Source organism: Bubalus bubalis, chromosome X, assembly GCF_019923935.1.
Source record: "Bubalus bubalis isolate 160015118507 breed Murrah chromosome X, NDDB_SH_1, whole genome shotgun sequence".
In the NCBI taxonomy this organism is placed as follows: Eukaryota; Metazoa; Chordata; class Mammalia; order Artiodactyla; family Bovidae; genus Bubalus; species Bubalus bubalis.
Genome location: NC_059181.1, coordinates 40,967,574 through 40,988,531, shown reverse-complemented (window position 1 = coordinate 40,988,531; position 20,958 = coordinate 40,967,574). Strand labels below are relative to the sequence as shown.

At 35.7% G+C, this 20,958-nt stretch overlaps 1 protein-coding gene across 1 annotated transcript in view; it reads left to right on the top strand.

Annotated features, from left to right (window-relative positions):
* The window catches only part of CASK (calcium/calmodulin dependent serine protein kinase), a gene marked incomplete in the record, with an annotated part of 361,613 nt that overhangs the window by 72,254 nt on the left and 268,401 nt on the right, over nucleotides 1–20,958 (top strand). Inside the window, 1 exon segment of the mRNA XM_045164543.1 lies at nucleotides 3,705–3,817. Within this exon segment, the coding sequence (XP_045020478.1) occupies nucleotides 3,705–3,817 (113 nt within the window).

Below are 20,958 nucleotides of genomic sequence, written 5' to 3'. Positions count from 1 at the left end.
CGACTGAGACATCAGCTGATAACCTTATGGGAGTTCCCTTGTATGTTATTTTTTGCTTTTCCACTTGGTGGTTCCTTTCAATTTGGGCAACTCAGGATTAAGGTCTGGGAAATTTTCTTGGCTTATTTGAGTTCCTCCCCTCCATTTTCTTTGTTCTTTTGGCTCTACTTTCTGGGAAATTTCCTCAACTTTTTCTGACAGCCCTTCTGTTGAGTTTTAAATTTCTTCATATGCTTATTTTTCAAGAGCCCTGTTCTTGTTTTCTGAAAGTTCCATTTTTGTTTCATAGTTATGTTTCCAAGGATATTAATGGTATTAATAGCTGGAAATTTTTTTCTTGTTTAGTCTTATTTCCTCTAAGTTCCTTTTTCTGTTTTGATCTCTGTCATCCAAATTGGAGACTCTTCTCCAGATATCTTGGGAGGTTGGTTGCCTATTAATGAGTAGAAATAGGGCAGGGGTTCTTTAGGTACATTTGACAATGTTTAGAGACATTTTTGATTGGCAAAACTGGCTGAGGGGGTGCTACTGGCATTTCCAGGTAGAGGCTAGAGGTGCTGTTAGGCCCCCTACGATGCACAGGAAATCCTTGCACAGCAAAGAACTATTTAGCCCAAAATGTGATCAATGCTGTGGTTGGAAAGTTGATTGAAAACTGTGAACTTGTGGCAGAACTTGTTGACTTTGGTTTCAAGAAATGTGATCTGGTTGAGTGGTGAGCAACATAATGTCATTATCTTTAGGTCTTTCCTTCTGGCCTGGTCACATATTCAATAGAAAATCTTTTCTCTACTGCCTGAAGGGTAAAGAGCTAGCTTTTAATATCTCCCCCAGTGAATGGGAAAAGAAGATGGGCTATCTACATTCATTTTGTGTGTGATCACATAATCCCTTTGTTTTTTATATAGTGTCCACTTCCTCAGCTGCCTGTGTCACCAGTTCTATGACCCTATGTTTTACCCTCTTCAGTGAATTGCCCTCTGTGAGGTTAAGGTAGGGCATTTACCCAGTGGCATGGAATAGAGGAGGAGTATCTGAGATTCTTTTAAAAAAAAAATGTATTCATTTATTTAGCTATGCCAAGTCTTAGTTGCAGTATGTGGAATCTAGTTCCCTGATCAGGGATCAAACTCAGGGCACCTGCATTGGGAGAGTGGAGTCTTAGCCACTAAAAAGAAAGTGAAAGTGAAGTTGCTCAGTCGTGTCTGACTCTTTGTGACCCCATGGACTGTAGCCTTCCAGGGTCCTCCATCCATGGGATTTTCCAGGCAAGAATACTAGAGTGGGTTGCCATTTCCTTCTCCAGGAGATCTTCCCAACCCAGGGATTGAACCCAGGTCTCCCACACTGTAGGCAGACACTTTACCATCTGAGCCACCAGGGAAGTCACTGAACCACCAGGGAAGTCCCAGATCTAAGACTCTTAACTACTTCTCTAATAGATTTCATTCAAACCTTGTTAGTTTAGCCCAACCCTCTCTTTCTCAGAGTTCAGATGCTTCTTGAGAATTCTGTAGTGTAAATGAATTGGTTCTGAACTATTATTTTCTCCTTGCAATTCAGGCTTCCTACAAATGCTAAGCCAGTTACCATTACTCCATCTGCTTTCTGGCTTCCAAAATTTAATTATTAATTACTATTGTTTTCTCTCATTCTCACAGTCCTTTAAAACTTGGAAGTTATCCAAAAGGTGTAGTGAATTGAAGCATACTATACAAATATATATATAAATAGAGTCCCAAGGGTTTGTGTGTGGACAAAAACCAATTACGCTAAACATTTCCTGAAATTGCTTGCTATTGTCAGGATAAGTCATCACAAGTAAGACATCCACCTTGAGAATGAAAACATTTGTGGGAGTGCAGACTCACATTGTTATATTGTCTTCTCACAGAGGAAAATCTTTGAACAGTTTTGATTATCAAAAGGTCCTTTTTGTGTAGGGTGCTGAAAGGTACATTATTACCATTTCTTTTTGTTTCAGTTTAGCTTTATTAGATTGCTTGATGAGAGATTTGAAACTGAGGAATAATGTCCTGATGACTGCAGGATGAAATAACTGATTCATATGATCTCAGAGAAATGTTTAAGTCTAGGTTAGATTATATTCTTTTGCCTGTCCTCTGATTGCAAGAATAAAGACAAACAAACTTTAAGGCAAGAAGTGTCACAAATGTCCTACTGTACATGAAGAACTTTTTGCTGTCTTCTGATCATTCTTGCCTGGAGAATCCCCATGGACAGAAGAGCCTGGGGGCTCCAGTCCATAGGGTTGCACTGAGTTGGACAGGACTGAAGTGACTTAGCGCACGCACACATCCAGGTGTACTTTTTTCTACCTGTAAAAATCAGCAAGATTGTTTTGTTTCCTGACAAGGAGGGAAATTCATACATGTATACACATACATGTGTGTGTATTTAATAAATTATGTAGTCTTCAAAAAAATCTATGCTAGCCTTCAAATAAACTAATGTAGTAAATTGTGATTGAATTCTATATTAATCAGTAGTTGATTCAAGCATGTTGGATTAACTTTAGTTCAGAAACTTATTTTACAACTATTAACAATTTATTGACCAGAGACATATTAATTCGTCTTTTGTTGCCCAAACATCATTGACCAGAGACGTTTCAATATTAACTTACATAACAAATTGTCAGCTACAGGTGGTAGTTTCTGCCAGAATCCCCTGGTCAATAATGTGTCATAAGGAACCAAGTGCATATTTGTGTTTTTAATGCCTGGGCCTGGGCATTGTTATTTTATCAGTCATCCCAGTTGCTTCAATTGTATGGCCAGTATTGAAAGCCACCAATTTCAATTGAGGAGAGAACTGGGTAAGAATGTCTGGACCAGTGGTTCTGCTAGTAGAAATTACTTTCTTTCTGTGGCGACTTAGAATAATTCTAATTTGAAGTTTGAGGAGGACGAAGGATTTCTCTGTGACTTCAGTTGAGACTGGAGAGGCTGCTGGAAATTAAATAATGCAGGTCTTACTCTTCGTGAAGTGTCTATTCAAGTCTTTTGCCCAGATTTCCTTGGAGCATATCTTCTTATTTAAGGATTATTTATTTTGGGTCTTGACTAAGTACATGTGTTGCAAATACCTTGTCTCTGTGGGATTTTAAGCAGAAACATACCATCAGATTTTCATTTTTAAAGCATCACCACAATAACGATGGGAGAAACAAGTTTTCATTGGTCCCAGTAGAAATTGGTGGTAGCTTAGACTAGGTTATGAGACATGGAGAGAAGTGGATAGGATTAAGAGATATTTGAGATAAACTTAGTAGGACTTGTTAGTGAAGATTAGATAAGTGATGGCTGAGATGAGAGAATGATTTAAGTATCTGGTTCAAAAGGTCAAAGTTACATACACTACCACTGTGAACATTTTCTTATTTTATTTAAGATGTTGATAATGTGTAGAGAAAATTACAAAGATTATTTCCCTTGAATAGAATACTATCTCAAGTTTTTTAAAGTGGTTTTGAAATGTAAATTTGTTTCTTATTTTTATGGCTTAGTAAGTTCAAATAATTACCTCATAAATTATAGGAAAATATTTTCAAAATTATGTTCAATTATATCTTGAAAACTATGGCTATAGTAGAAAATGAAATATGAATAAGATATTAAATGGAAATAGGAACTTAAGAAAATCAGCAACTTAAACTTGGCTTTTATTTATTTTTATTTTAGGGGTCCCTTCAGTGTTGTACGACGATGCATCAACAGAGAAACTGGGCAACAATTTGCTGTAAAAATTGTTGATGTAGCCAAGTTCACATCAAGTCCAGGGTTAAGTACAGAAGGTAAGAGATGGATTTCAAGTAAGTTATTTGATGTCTGGCTTTATTTCATCTTCAATCCATCTATCAACTTAACCTTCATCTGGGGGTGGGGAAGTGGAGGGTATAATATAGTGGGAAGTGGGTGGAGACAGTTTAAATTCCATTGTAGTTTTCTGGAATTCTAGAACATAGTATTTGAAAGATAGCTAGAGTGATTAACAAAGTTATGAAATCATCTAGGATTGCTATTGGCCTATGTTTTTTTACTAGGAAGAAAGTAAAATGTGAAAATATATTTTGTAGAATCTAACTTGGAGTCCTATAGTATGGAGCATGGAATGGGAAGGGTGAGAAGGGAAATAACAGCACAAATATAATCATTGCAGATTCAAAACAAACTCATCTGAGTTCCCTGAAAGTCTGTAACTTATTACCCTTAGGATTGTGATCTAACAGAACTAAAAGACTAATACATCACATTTTGCTTAAGTCACTTATGGTGTATGTGTGAAAATTTGAAAGGTCTGTACTGTTTGGACTTGCAGGACTCAAAATTTTGTTTTAAGACATTGATATGGTTAACCATGTTTATGTATAAATGTTTATAGACAATGTATAAGCATTAATATATAAGCAGTATATATAAGCAATATATAAGCAGATGGCACAATTATATTATTAACTTTTCTAATTACCCTGTCTTCTAACTTTAGACTTTTTCACAATCCAGTAAAAGACATATCCTTCTTAAGTCTTTTCCTTCTTAATCTCAAGAGCAATGCAATTAATAGTTTAAATTGGAAAAGCTAAAGCAGAGTAGCCTTTTTATATTTTATCTAGTTATCTTACTTTAACAAGTAGAAGCCCACATACTATGAGCTCCAAGTTAATCTATTCCTTCAGATCTTTTTTCAGTATCCTTAGTTTTAAATACTTTTTTGAAACCTTTTGAATTGTTCCTACTGTTTGTGGAAGATTCTACAAGTTGTTATTCACAAAGGATAACAGGTGTTTTAGTGCTTTAATCTTTAAATTCTTGGATTTAGGGATTTTACATTTTATGGTTTCATATTCTGGAGCTGGCCATTTTGAATACAAATTCTTTTATAAACTTAGCAGAATTTGAAATTTACTTCTAATCAGGTTTTACCACTATGTTTCCTAAAACTTTTAAACTGCACTTTAATATACTGTATTTGATTTTCTGTACCTTAGATGTCAATTAATAACAAAAAAACTTCCTGAATACTTAGATAATTTTGTATAAACCTAGTTCAGTAAATATGTAGATGTGTTGAATCTTTATTTCTTTTAAATATTTTGATAATGTTGATGAATTTAGTAAGATTCCTGTTTAAAATCATAAGTCTAAATCAATGACTCCATATGCCTATATTATGTTGATTTTGTTTATTATTATACCTAATTTTGAATCTACAGTCTAAAGACATTTTTTATGAGGACAATTAATTACTTTCTCAGTTGGCTGAGGTTCTTTATTGATAGATTTCATTAACAGGGAGCTATAGACCCAGCCTGCCAGACTGAATTTCTTTCATTGTCACCTAGCCAGGGAGTCAAATACCAAACTTAAAAAGATAGGGTTGGTATATCATCCATGTCTCTGAGGTTAAGTCTTATGTCATTCACTTGTTAGTGCTTTGGCATTGTTTTGAGTATACAAATGTCTTTGAGACCTTTTCTGAAGACAAGGCTGGGTCAATCCATTGATCTTATGTGATAGGGTCACAACCTATAGATATTAAATGGTATCCAGTTGAATTCTGCGTATTATGCATGACTTTATCTCATTTTGATAAAAGTTCGACATTATTCAAATGAAAATGTGCAATTGTTCCTTTATATTTATGGCACCAAAATGTAGTTTTTCCATCTTCTTTAACACAGTGACATTCATAATGATTAAGAAACAATAAAAATTTCATCTCCAACCCACTCCAAAGTTTTTTCTTTTAAAAAAATTTTTCAGTGGAGCTCCTTTACCCTCTATTGGTTATTTTTATACTAGCTTGGAGAAGGAAATGGCAACCCACTCCAGTATTCTTGCCTGGAGAATCCCATGGACAGAGGAGCCTGGTGGGCTACAGTCCATGGGGTCGCAAAGAGTCGGACACGAATGAGCAACTAGCGCGCGCACACACACACACACACACACACACACACTCTTAAATTTAATGTGGACACATTTTAAGATGTATAATAAATAATTATTTATTTTATTATATAAAACCTCTGAACAATATTCTCCACCCCTTACTTTTTTCAACGCTCTTCAGTCACTACAGGCAAAGCATAGTTGCCCTTCCAGTCCATTAAAATTGTTACTGTCCAATAATGACCTTATTCATGGCTAAGGGTAGGAGATGTTGTATTAAGAAGAAACATATTTTGCAGTGAAATCTGAAACACAGTAAAAAGGAACCTGTACGTTCAAACAAAAATATCTAGAAATATCTCTATTTACCGTTATATTCTCCTCTAATGAAGCCTGTTTCTCAAGCAACAGATAATTTAAAATCAATTTTATTCTTTTCTTTTTTATTATATTTTTTGTGGTTTATTTAATCTTTGTCATTGCCTCAATATTTTTTCCTGTTAGTACATTTGTATTCAAATACATTATTAAGTAAAATAGGTTTCATAAAGGGTCACCTGGGAATAAAAAGTATGCTATTTGCCTAGGTCATTATGATACATAGACAAATAAAAAGAGTTCAATTCGGTCACTCAGTCGTGTCCAACTCTTTGCGACCCCATGAATCACAGCACACCAGGCCTCCCTGTCCATCACCAACTCCCAGAGTTCACTCAAACTCATGTCCATCGAGTCTGTGATGCCATCCAGCCATCTCATCCTCTGTCGTCCCCTTCTCCTCCTGCCCCCAGTCCCTCCCAGCATCAGAGTCTTTTCCAATGAGTCAACTCTTCGCATGAGGTGGCCAAAGTACTGGAGTTTCAGCTTTAGCATCAGTCCTTCCAAAGAACATCCAGGGCTGATCTTCAGAATGGACTGGTTGGATCTCCTTGCAGTCCAAGGGACTCTCAAGAGTCTTCTCCATCACAGTTCAAAAGCATCAATTCTTCAGCACTCAGCTTTCTTCACAGTCCAACTCTCACATCCATACATGACCACTGGAAAAACCATAGCCTTGACTAGATGGACCTTTGTTGTCAAGGTAATATCTCTGCTTTTGAATATGCTGTCTAGGTTTGTCATAACTTTCCTTCCAAGGAGTAAGCGTCTTTTAATTTCATGGCCGCAGTCACCATCTGCAGTGATTTTGGAGCCCCCAAAAATAAAGTCTGACACTGTTTGCACTGTTTCCCCATCTATTTCCCATGAAGTGATGGGACCAGATGCCATGATCTTCGTTTTCTGAATGTTGAGCTTTAAGCCAACTTTTTCACTCTCTGCTTTCACTTTCATCAAGAGGCTTTTTAGTACCTATTTTTTTTAAAAATTACTAGAGTATAGTTGATATACAATGTTGTGATAATTTCTGCTATACAGCAAACTGTATTCAGTTATACATATGCAAATATCCACTCTTTCAGATTCTTTTCTCATACAGGTCATTGCAGAGTATTGAGAAGAGTTTCCTGTGCTATATACAGCAGGTCCTTATTAGTTTTCTATCTTAAGAGCATCTATTCTTAAGACTTGCAATTTAATAGTCCCAACCATTGTTTCTAATATTTTTATAAGAAAAAATAAGTAATAAATTCTAAATATATAATTTACAAATTACAAATATGAAATGAAATATGTATAGTAATTAGACACCACCTATATATGTTTTATGAAGAAGGCAATGGCACCCCACTCCAGTACTCTTGCCTGGAAAATCCCATGGACGAAGGAGCCTGGTAGGCTGCAGTCCATGGGGTCGCTAAGAGTCAGACATGACCGAGCAACTTCACTTTCACTTTTCCTTTCATGCATTGGAGAAGGAAATGGCAACCCACTCCAGTGTTCTTGCCTGGAGAATCCCAGGGACGGGGGAGCCTGGTGGGCTGCCGTCTATGGGGTCGCACAGAGTCGGACACGACTGAAGTGACTTAGCAGCAGCAACATATATGTTTTAATATTTTATACTCATTGCTCTATTGAAGATAAGATATTGTAATTATTTGAATATCTGTTCTGTATTTTCCCATTAAAATCATAATTTTTTTTCAATAGGGGATCTTAACTTATAGCCTGCAGAATATCCAAGAAACCCTTAAATTGTAAGGGTTTTATATATATTCATATATATATATTCATTTTCCTAGAAAGTCTAAGTTCTTATTAGATTCCTAAAAAGACATATTATTCCTAAATGGTTAAGAATTTATTATTTCACATGTATGAGAAAGTGAAGTTGATGTTTAGGAGCATGAGATGAAAAAGAAGCTTCTATTAAATGAAAGCTGAGTGAATTTATATTAGGATTGGAGGATATTTTCCTACTTAAATACATACCCCCATTAATGAAATCCATTGTTTATTATCTTAAAACTTATTTTAATTGATGGTTTATCTCTTACTCTGCTAATCCACCAATTTAAAGTTTACTTTTTTGTGTATTTGTACAACTTCTTTATCCACTCATCTTTCAGTGGACATCCAGGTTGCTTCTATGTCCTGGCTGTTATAAATAGTGCTGCAGTGAACGTTGTAGTACATGTGTCAGTTTGAATTATGGTTTTCTTGGGGTATATTCCCAGTAGTGGGATTACTGGGTCATATGGTAGTTATCTTTTTAGTTTTTTAAGGAACCTCCATAATGTTCTCCATAGTGGCTGTATCAATTTATATTCCTAGCAACAGTGCGAGAAGGTTCCTTTTTCTCCACACCCTCTCCAGCATTTATTGTTAGTAACTTTCTTGAAGTATAGCTGATTTAAATGTTGTGTTAATTTCTGCTGTACAGCAAAGTGATTCAGTTATACATACATATTCTGTTTCATATTATTTTTCATTGTGGTTTATCACAAGAAATTGAATATAGGTCCCTGTGCTCTACAGTAGGACCTTGCTTGTTTAACCCTTGTATATATAATAGTTTGCATCTACTAATCCTAATTCCCAATCCTTTCCTCCCCAACTCGCTCCCCCTTGGCAACCACAAGTCTGTTTTCTATGTCTGTTAGACTGTTCTATAGATAAGTTCATTTGAGTCATATTCTAGATCCCACATATAAATGTTAACATATGGTATTTGTCTTTTTTCTTTCTGAATGACTTCACTTAGTAGGATAATCTCTTAAATCCATCTATGTTGCTGCAAATGGCAAATATCCCATTGTATGTATGTATCGCATCTTCTTTATCCATTCATCTGTCAATGGATATTTAGGTTACTTACGTGCCCTGGTTATTTTAAATAGTGCTGCTATGAACATAGGAATGCATGTATTTTTTGAAATTATAGTTTTGTCTAGATATACGCCAAGGAATGGGATTGCTGGATCATATGGCAACTATATTTTTAGTTTTTTGTGGAACCTCCATACTGTTTTCCTAATGGTCCACCTTGTTTACATTCCCACCAGTAGTGTAAGAGCTTCCCTTTTCTGCACACCTTCTCCAGCATTTATTATTTGTAGACTTTTTAATGATGGCCATTATGACTCATGTGAAGTGGTACCTCATTGTAGTTTTGATTTGGATTTCTCTAATAATTAGCAGTGAGTTACATCTTTTCATGTGTTTATTGACCATCTGTATGTCTTTTCTGAAAAAAATGTCCATTTACATCTTCTGCCCATTTTTTGATTGGGTTTTTTGGGTTTTTTTTAATTTATAATTCAACTGTTTGTATATTTTGTAAATTAAGCCCTTGTCTGTTGCATTGTTTGCAAATATTTTCTCTCAGTCTGTTAGCTGTCTTTTCATTTTGTTTATGGTTTTCTTTGCTTTAGAAACAGAGACACACTTTAGATACAAAGGCACCACTAGGTTGAGAGTAAATGAACAGGAAAAGGTATACCATGCAAACAGTAACCAAAAGAGAGCTGGTGTGGCTGTAATAATATCAGATAAAATAGACTTTAAAACAGAAATTGTTACTTAGAGATAAAGGATATTTTATAATGATAAAATGGTTTGTTCATCTTGAAGATACAATAGTTATAAACATATATGCACCTAACAGCAGAGCCCCAAAATATATAGAACAAAACCAGGCAGAATTGAAGGGAGAAATAGAAATTTTAGCAATAATAGTTGGAGACTTCATTGACTAATTTGCAATTATCAATATAACAACTAGATAGAGGATCAATAAAAGAAAAGACTTGAATAACACTAACCAACTAGAGCTGATAGACACCTATAGAACATTTCAACCAACAACAGGAGAATAAACATTCTCATTAGTACACATAGAACATTATATAGTATAAATGCTAGCCCATCAAATATGTCTTAATAAAATTTAAAGGATTGAAATCATATATAGTCTCTGACCACAAAGGACTGATATTAGAAATCAGTAACAGAAGGAAATTTGGGGAAATCACAATTACATGGAAATTAAACAGCCAATGAGTCAAAGAAAAAATTGAAATACTTTGAGGTAAATGAAAACGGAAACACAACATGCAAAATTTTGTGGGAAATTTTTTTATAAATGCCTATATTGAACAGAAGATCAGTAACCTAACTTTTCACTTCAAGAAACTATAAGTCTGGACCCAGAACAGGCAGAAATAGGGAATAATAGAGATTAGAGGAGAAATAAACGAAAGAACAGAAAACAATAGAGAAAATCAATGAAACTAAAAGTTCTTTAAAAAGACGCCCCAAATTGAGTAGTTCTTATCTAGTCTGACCAAGAAAAAGAGAGATGATTCAAACTAATCAGGAATGACATTGCAAAAGTAAAAAAAAAAAAAAAAAGTAAGAATACTATGAACAATTGTATACCAACAAATTAGATAAGCTAGATGAAACAGATTAGTTTCTAGAAAGAGGCAAGCTACCAAAGCTGAGTCAAGAAGGAATATGTGGATGGACTTTTAACAAGAAAAGAGACTGAAAATGTTATAAATTTCCCATATAAGGTTCAGACCTTGGTGACTTCACTGGTGAACTGTACTGCACTTTAAAAGCATTTGTACCATTCCTTCACAGATTCTTCTAAAAACTTAGAAGTAGGAATACTTCTCAACTTATTCTATGAGACCTACATTAACCCCAGTAATAAAACTAGACAAAGACACCACAAGAGAAGAAAACATGAAAAAATATCACATATGATAAATATATTAGCACATCTGTCCTCAAAAAAATACTAGCTGATCTGATCCAGCAACACATAAATGTTTTACAGTTCTTCGAAAAGTTAAAAACTTGAGTTAGTATATAACCCAGCAGTTTCACTCTTAGGCATAAACCCAGAAGAAATAAAACATGTCCACAGAAAACCATGTATAAGAATATTAATAGCATTATTCATAATAGCTAAAAGTTGGAACCCAAATATCAGCTGATGAATAGAGAAAATGTGGTATATCCATCAAATGGAGGGTTATTCAGCAATTAAAAGGAAACATATATTAATATAATCTACAACATGGATAAATCTTGAATACATCATGCTAAATGAAAGAAGTTAATCACAAGAGACCACATATTATATATGCTCTTGATATAAAATGTCTCGAATAGGTAAACATAGTAACAGAAGAAAGTAGATAAGTGGCTGCCAAGATCTGGAGAAAAGTGGAATGTAGAGAGTACTTTTAATGGGTATAGGTTTTCTTTCCGAGGTAATTAAATAATCAAAAATTGAATGTGGTGATTACATGACTGAATATGCTAAAATCCATTAAATTGTACATTTTGTAGGCAAAATGTATGGTATGTTAATTATCTCAAGCTATTTTGTAAGGCATTATATGCAATGAGTAAGTGGAGTTTACACTCAAAATACAAGCTTGGTTGAACATTTTAAATAATCAATATGTGATACATCTTAATAGAATAAAAGACAAAATCCATATGATCATCTCAATAGATACAGAAAAGGCACTTAACAAAATCCAATACTCTTTCATGATAAAAAAACACTCAACAAACTGGGAGTTGAAGGGAACTTTTTCAATATGAGTAAAAGCATTTAAGAAAAATAATGCTAACTTCATATTTGATGATGTATGACTGAATGCTTTCCCTCTAAATTGCAAATAAACCAAAGATGTCAATGCTTAGTACTGTTGTACAACATTATACTGGAAATTTCAGTCAGGAAATTATGCGAGAAAAAAAGATGTATCCAGATTGGGAAGGAAGAAGTAAAACTTCTTCTGTTTGCAGAAGACTTGATCATGTATGTAGGGCACTCTAAAAAATCCACCAAAAAATGTGTATTTGATATAATTTTGATAAATGTGTTTAGGAAGGTTGCAGGATTCAGGATCAATATAAAAATGAATTTAAGACTACAAATGTACTTGATATAGCACTGAAGAGAATAAAATAATTATCATATTTGACCAAGGAAATAGTAAATATAATATTTGTAAACTGAAAAGAATAAAATATTGCTGAGGGGCTTCCCGAGTGGTCTAGTGGGGAATCTGCCTGCCAAGGCATGGTATACAATTCCATCTCTGGTTTGGGGATCTCCCACATGTTGTGGTGAAGAAGGCAATGGCACCCCACTCCAGTACCCTTGCCTGGAAAATCCCATGGATGGAGGAACCTGGTGGGCTGCAGTCCATGGGGTCGCTAAGAGTTGGACACGACTGAGCGACTTCACTTTGACTTTTCACTTTCATGCATTGGAGGAGGAAATGGCAACCCACTCCAGTGTTCTTGCCTGGAGAATCCCAGGGACGGGGGAGCCTGGTTGGCTGCCGTCTATGGGGTTGCACAGAGTTGGACACGATTGAAGCGACTTAGCAGCAGCAGCAGCAGCAGCAGCACATGTTGTGGAGCAATAAAGCCTGTGTGCCACAACTACAGAGCTAGCGCTGTGGAGCCCACAAGCCACGCCTTCTAAGCCCACATATGGCAACTACTGGAGCACAAGTACCTAGAGCCTGTGCTCCACAAGAGAAGCCACTGCAGTGAGAAGCTCACAGACTGCAACACACAGGTCCTGCTCTCTGCAACTAGAGAAAGCTTGTGCACAGCAATGAAGACCCAGTGCATCCAAAAACAATCTTTTTAATAAAAAAGATAAAATATTATTGAAAAACTAAGGGTATAGTAAATGGAGATCCAGCCCATGTTCATCATTCAGAAGACCTAATATTATTAAGAAAATAGTATTCCCAGATTGATCTACAGATTTGATGCAATCCCTGCCCAAATCCTTGCCATCATTTTTGTAGAAATTGCAAAGCTGGTTATAAAATGCACACAAAAAGCCAAGGGAACACCAAATATCCATAATAATCTTGAGGGGAAAAGACACAGTTGAACTCACATTTTCCCCCTTTAAAGTATTCTGCAAAGCTACTTTAATACATATAGTGTGATACTAGCATAAAGGATTAACATATAGATTAATGGAAGTGAATTGAGAATCTAATAATAAGCCATACATTTACAGTCAAATTATTTTCCACAACAGTACCAAGGTGATTCAATAAAGAAAGAATAATCTCTCCAAATCAGAGGTACTAGGAAGGGGGACAAAAACACAAAGCTGGCCCCCATGTACTAGCTTGGGGCTGGTGCACTGAGATGACCCAGAGGGATGGTACAGGGAGGGAGGAGGGAGGGGGGGTTCAGGATGGAGAACACGTGTACACCCGTGGCGGATTCATGTTGATGTATGGCAAAACCAATACAATACTGTAAAGTAATTAATATCCAATTAAAATAAATAAATTTATAGTAAAAAATTAGATAAAAATTTAAATGTAGGAGTTAAAATTATAAAACTTTTAGGAGATAACATGAGAATAAATTATGACCTTGAATTAAGTAATGGTTTTATAGGTATGAAACCTACAACACAAGCAACCAAAGAAAAACATAAATAACTTGGACTTCATCGAAATGCAAAACTTTTGTACTTCAAAGGACACTGTCAAGAAAGTGAAAAGATAAGACACCGGATGGGAGAAAACATTTCCAAATCATGTATCTAAGAAGGATATATTATATGAAATATACAAAGACCTCTGAAAAGTCAATAAAAAGACACTCAGTTAAAATCAATAATTGGTTTGAATAGACATTCTTCAAAGATTTCATTCAGTCACTCAGTCATGTCCAACTCTTTGCAACCCCGTGGACTGCAGCACGCCAGGCCTCCCTGTCCATCACCAACTCGTGGAGTTTACTCAGACTCACGTCCATTGAGTCAGTGATGCCATCCAACCATCTCATCCTCTGTTGTCCCCTTCTCCCGCCTTCAATCTTTCCCAGCATCAAGGTCTTTTCAAATGAGTCAGTTATTTGCATCAGGTGTCCAAAGTATTGGAGTTTCAGCTTTAGCATCAGCCCTTATAATGAATATTCAGGACTGCTTTCCTTTAGGATGAACTGGTTGGATCTCCTTGCAGTCCAAGGGACTCTCAAGAGTCTTCTCCAACATCACAGTTCAAAAGCATCAATACTTCGGTGCTCAGCTTTCTTTATAGTCCAACTCTCACATCCATACATGACTACTGGAAAAACCATAGCCTTGACTAGATGGACCTTTGTTGGCAAAGTAGTGTCTCTGCTTTTTAATATGCTGTCTAGGTTGGTCATAACTTTTCCTCTAAGGAGTAAGCGTCTTTTAATTTCATGGCTACAATCACCATCTGCAGTGATTTTGGAGCCCAAGATAATAAAGTCTGTCACTGTTTGCACTGTTTCCCCATCTATTTCCCATGAAGTGATGGGACCAGATGCCATGATCTTAGTGTTCTGAATGTTGAGCTTTAAGCCAACTTTTTCACTCTCTTTCACTTTCATCAAAAGGCTCTTTAGTTCTTCGCTTTCTGCCATAAGTGTGGTGTTATCTGCATATCTGAAGTTATTGATATTTCTCTCAGCAATCTTGTTTCCATCTTGTGCTTCATCCAGCCCAGTATATCTCATGATGTACTCTGCATATAAGTTAAATAAGCAGGATGACAGTATACAGCCTTAATGTGTACTCCTTTCCCAATTTGGAACCAGTCTGTTGTTCCATGTCCACTTCTAACTGTTGCTTCCTGACCTTCATACAGATTTCTGAAGAGGCAGGTAAGGTGGTCTGGTCTGGTATTCCCATCTCTTTAAGAAGTTTCCACAGTTTGTGGTGATCCACACAGTCAAAGGCTTTGGCATAGTCAATAAAGCAGAAGTAGATGTTTTTCTGGACTCGCTTGCTTTTTCGATGATGTGATGGATGTTGGCAATTTGATGTCTGATTCCTCTGCCTTTTCTAAATCAAGGTTGAACATCTGGAAGTTCACGGTTCATGTATTGCTGAAGCCTGGCTTGGAGAATTTTGAGCATTACTTTACTGGCGTGTGAGATGAGTGCAATTGTGCAGTAGTTTGAGCATTCTTTGGCATTGCCTTTCTTTGGGATTGGAATGAAAACTGACCTTTTCCAGTCCTGTGGCCACTACTGAGTTTTCCAAATTTGCTGGCATATTGAGTGCAGCACTTTCACAGCATCATCTTTTAGGATTTGAAATAGCTCAACTGGAATTTCATCACCTCCACTAGCTTTGTTTGTAGTGATGCTTCCTAAGGCCCACTAGACTTCCCATTCCAGGATGTCTGGCTCTAGGTGAGTGATCATACCATCATGATTATCTGGGTCGTGAAGATCTTTTTTTATAGTTCCTCTGTGTATTCTTGCCACCTCTTCTTAATATCTTCTGCTTCTGTTAGGTCCGTACCATTTCTGTCCTTTATTGAGCCCATCTTTGCATGAAAACTTCCCTTGGTATCTCTAATTTTCTTGAAGAGATCTCTAGTCTTTCCCATTCTATTGTTTTCCTCTAGTTCTTTGCACTGATCACTGAGGAAGGCTTTCTTATCTCTCCTTGCTGTTCTTTAGAGCTCTGCCTTCAAATGGGTGTATCTTTCCTTTTCACCCTTGCTTTTCACTTCTCTTCTTTTCACAGCTATTTCTAAGGCCTCCTCAGACAGCCATTTTGCTTTTTTGCATTTTTTTTTCTTGGGGATGGAAGATTTAAGGGTTGTCAATTAACATGTCAAAGTATGCTCAGCGTCATTAGGGAAATGGAAATCTAAACCATAATGAGATACCACTATACGCCTACTAGGATGGCTATACTCAAGAAGACAGTGACATATGTTGGCAAGGGTGTGGAAAATTGGAATCCTCATACATTACTGGCAGAATATAAAATGGTAGAACTACTGTGGAAAACACTGTGGCAATTCCTCAAAAGTTAAACATAGACTTATCCTATAACCTAGCAATTCCGCTCCAAGGTATGTTCCTGAGTATTGAAAATATGTGTTGATGCAAAACCTGGTACACAAATGTTTATAGCAGTATTATTCATTCACTGTATCCTAACTGTGGAAACAAATGAAAGGTTTATCAACTGATGAATGGATAAACAAAATGAAACATTACTTATAGTAGAATATTATTCCTGTATTAAAAAGAAATGAAGGGTACAGTAGGCTGGTTCATCATTCAAAAATCAATTACTGTAAGCTATCATCTCAATAGGACAAAGAAGAAAAATCACTTGATCATATCAATAGATGCAGAAAAATTATTTGTCAAATCCAATGCCCATTCATGAATAAAAACTTCCAGCAGCATAGGAATAGAAGGAAGCTTCTTCAACCTAATAAAGAGGAGCTATTTAAAAAAACAACAACACTAGATCCAACATCATACTTATTGGTAATAAGGTAGATGCTTTCTCTCTCAAATTGGGAACAAAGCAAGGATGTCCCTGCTTACCACAACTATCCAGCTTCCTGTGTGGAAGTCCTAGCTAATGCAACATGACAGGATAAGGAAATTAATGCTATATAGTTTGGGAAAGAAGAAATAAAACTTTATCGTCAGATGATATGAGTGTCTATGTAGAAAATCTCAAAGAATCAACAAGAACCTCCTAAAACTAATGAGTGATTGTAGAAAGGTTTCAAGTCCTACGGTTGCTATACAGAAGTCAACTGTTTTCCTGTATATCAACAATGTACAATTGGAATTTGAAATTCAAAATACAGTACCATTACATTAGCACTAAAAATACTGAAATACTTAAATGTGTAAATTTAATAAAACATACAAGCTCTATACAAAGAAAACTGTGTAAAACTCATGGTAGAAATCAAAGAAGATGAAAAGAATGTAGTTGGTGGACTGACACTATTCAATTTCAATGCTTACTTTAAAGCTTCAATAATTTGTGAAAAAGTCAGCAAATAGATTAATGGAATATAAAAGGGAGCCCAGAAGTAGATCCATACAAATAGAGTCAGCTGGTCTTTAACAAAGTAGCAAAAGGAATCCAATGGAGAAAGGATACTCTTTTCAACAAATGCTGATGGTACATCTAGATATTCACATGCCAAAAAGAAGAATCTAGACATTGAATCTAGATTGAAGAATCTAGACAATCTAGAATCTAGACCTTACATCTTTTGGAAAATTTTACTCAAAATGGTTTTCTCCTCAGAACGGGAACAAAGGATGTGTATGGTGACCATTCTTATTAAGCCTAATGCTGAAAGCCACCTCATAGACAGGAAAAGGAAATAGAAGCATTTAGATTGGAAAGGAAGAAATGAAATTGCACGTATTTGCCAATGACATGAAAGTCTTTGTACAAAATCACAAAGAATTACCAAAAAACAAACATCTTAAAGCTAATGTGAGTTTATCAATAATATGAGATGAACATAGCAAAATTATATTTCTGTATCCTTATATACTAGCAAAGAACACCTGGAAACTAGAGTTAAAAACAAAATACTATTTGCAATCACCCAAAGCAAAATGAAATTCTTAGGTATACATCCCACTAAACCTGTAGAAGCCGTGTATGTTAAAAAACTACAGAACTTTGATGAAAGAAATCAAAGATCTAAATAAATGGAGAAATGTACTCTGTTCATGGATTGGAAGGCTCAATATAGTAAAGATGTCATTTCTCCCCAAATTACTCTCTAGATTTGCTCCAGTTCCAGTTAAAACCCCAGGAAGATTTGCTGTGGATATAGAAAGCTTATCCTCACATATACATGGAAAGACAAAAGCATAGGAAATTTTGAAAAAATAATGATAATATTATTATTATCATTATTATATTATTATTATTATAATGATTATTGTGATAATGATTATGATATGATAATTATTATAATGATAATATTATTATTATTATAATGGGGTGAAATAATCATTCACCCCATTTTAAAACTTATATGGCTATAGTTATTTAAGTGTAGTACTGGCAGAGGGATAGACACATAGTTCATTGCAACACATTAGATTGCCCATAAGTAGCCCCACATAGATACAACCAACTGATATCTGAGAAAGGTTCAAATCCTATTCAGTGAAGAACAGATAGGGTGTTTTATATTTTAACAGTAATAGAGCAATTAGCTATCCATGGGCCAAAAATTGTACCTCTACATAAACCTCACATCTTATATAAAAATTAATTCAAACTGAATGGTAGATTTACATGTAAAACATAAAACTCCAGAACTTTTTAAAGGCATACTAGAAAATCTTTGGGACCTGGTAGACGAAGGTCTTAGACATGATACCAAATTCACAGTTTGTAGATTAAAAAAAAAAAAGAATCTCAACAGTAGTAAAGGGAGATAGACAAAGAGCATGTGCATGTACAGGAGGAAGTAGGGCATGAGGGAGAGATCATCTAATTAGGCAGTGGGTAAAAGAAGCATTTTCCCAAAAAGGATTGTACAGGTTCCTCCCAAGCACGTGAAAATATGTTCGACATCATTAGAGAAGTACAAATTTAAGCCACAGTGAGGTTACACTACATAACTATTAGAAAAGCTGAAATTTTTTAAAATGATAGTACCACATCTGGCAAAGATATAGGGAAACTGCATCTTTCATATGTTGCTGTTTGGAATTTAAAGTTGTGTAGTCACTATGGAAAAACAATTTGCCATACAGTCTAGGTATTGTACTCCAGGGAAATGTACATCCCAGAGAAAGGAAAACCTGTTTTCACACCAACACCTGCAACCAGGTTTTCATAGCGGTTCTATCTGAAAGAGGTAAAATTTAGAAAGAACTGAAATGTCCTGCAATGGGTTAATGACTAACCAGATTGTGGTACATCCATACCATGGACACCTACTCAGCAGAAAGAAGAAAAAAGACTAGAAACCTATGGACGCATACAGCTATTTGGGAATTTGGGAATTGTGCTGTATTTAAAAGTCTCAAGGGAATTAATGCTGTATTTTAAAAAAGCTATTTGTAAAGGTCATATACTGTATTATTTTCTTTGTATAGGTTTCAAAGTGATAAAATTATAGAACTGGAAGACAGATTAATGACTGTCAGGTGCTGGGGACCACAAAGCTTGTGTGAGGAGCATGAAGAGGGGTAGGTGTGACTATAAAGGGTAGTATGTTAAGATTGTTGTGGGGATCTTTGTGGAACAGTTCTGTGTCTCTGGTGTGGTGACTATGTGAATTTACACATTGTGATAAAATTGATTAGCTCTACATATACGCATGAGTTCATGTAAAACTGGTAAGATCTGAATAAGGCCTGTTGTTTTTACCAATTTCACTTTCCCGGTTTTTATATTGTACTACAGTTAGGTACTAAGGGATCTTCCCTGGTGGCTCAGATGGTAAAGGATCAGCCGGCAATGTGGGAGACCCAGGTTCGATCACTGGGTCAGGAGACCCCCTGGAGAAGGGAATAGCAACCCATTCCAGTATTCTTGCCTGGAGAATCCTGTGTACAGAGAGTCGGACATGACTGAGCGACTAACACTTTCACTTAGCTACAAAAGGTGTTACCATCAGGGAGAGAGTGAGTTAAGAACCTCTCTGTACTATCTTTGCACTTTCTGTTAAGTACAATAATTTTAAAATGAAAAAAAATCTTTAAAGTTTTCTCATGATCTATATGCTCATTCACAAAATGGATAATTAAGGCACAAAAATTTGAGCATATTTGGAGTGGGGTCTATTTTCATAATAGCTTTTTTTGATAAATTCATATCCCATAAAATTTACCTCTTTAAATTATACAATTCATTTGCTTTTAGTATATTCACAGACTTGTGCAGCCCTCATCACTGTCTGTTTCCAGGCCATTTTCATCACCCCTAAAAGAGACCCCATTGCAATTAGTAGACACATATTATCTAACCCCTCCCTAGCCTCTGTCAACCACTTATCTGCTTTGTCTCTTGTGGATTTGCCTATTGAGGACATTACATATAAATAGAATCATACAATATGTGACCTTTGTGCCTGGCTTCTTTCACTTAACATGTCTTCAGGGTTCATCCAAGTTGTAGCATATACCAGTATTTCATTCCCTTATAGAGCCGAATAACATTCCCTTGTGTGTGGATATACCACATTTTATATATTCATGTATTAGTTAGTGACATTTGGATTGTATCATCTTTTTAGCTATTATGCATAATGCTGCTGTGAACATTTATGGACAGTCTATCCCAATTCAGAGAGTCTGTATTTACAAATTTACTTACTGGCTAAAATTTATTTGTAGCCCAAAAATGAATATGCTTGGCACTATCACAGTCATTCACAGATATGGCAAAGTGGCAAAAAATTTGAATCACTCTATGCACGCAGTCCCAGCTGAGGTCGAACAAGCTACACCCTGCCTTCTTGTTCTGGCTTTCATGATAGGAACAAGGGTTCTTTTATGATCTATTTAGTGCTATATATATATATATTTTTTTTTTTTTACATCTTTGTGTTAGTTTGCTGCTTCAAGTGGTCCCCAAGAATAGTACTACAAGTATTGTCTAGTGTTCAGAAGCACAGTAAGGTTGCATTGTGCCCTAGAGAGAAAATTCAAGTGTTAGATAAGCTTAGTCAGGCATGAGTTATAGGACTGTTGGCCGAAGTTCAATATTAATGAATCAACAGTATATATAGACATACCTTGTTTTATTGCCCTTTGCTTTATTGAACTTTGCAGATATTGCATTTTTTACAAATTGAAGGTTTGTGTCAACCCT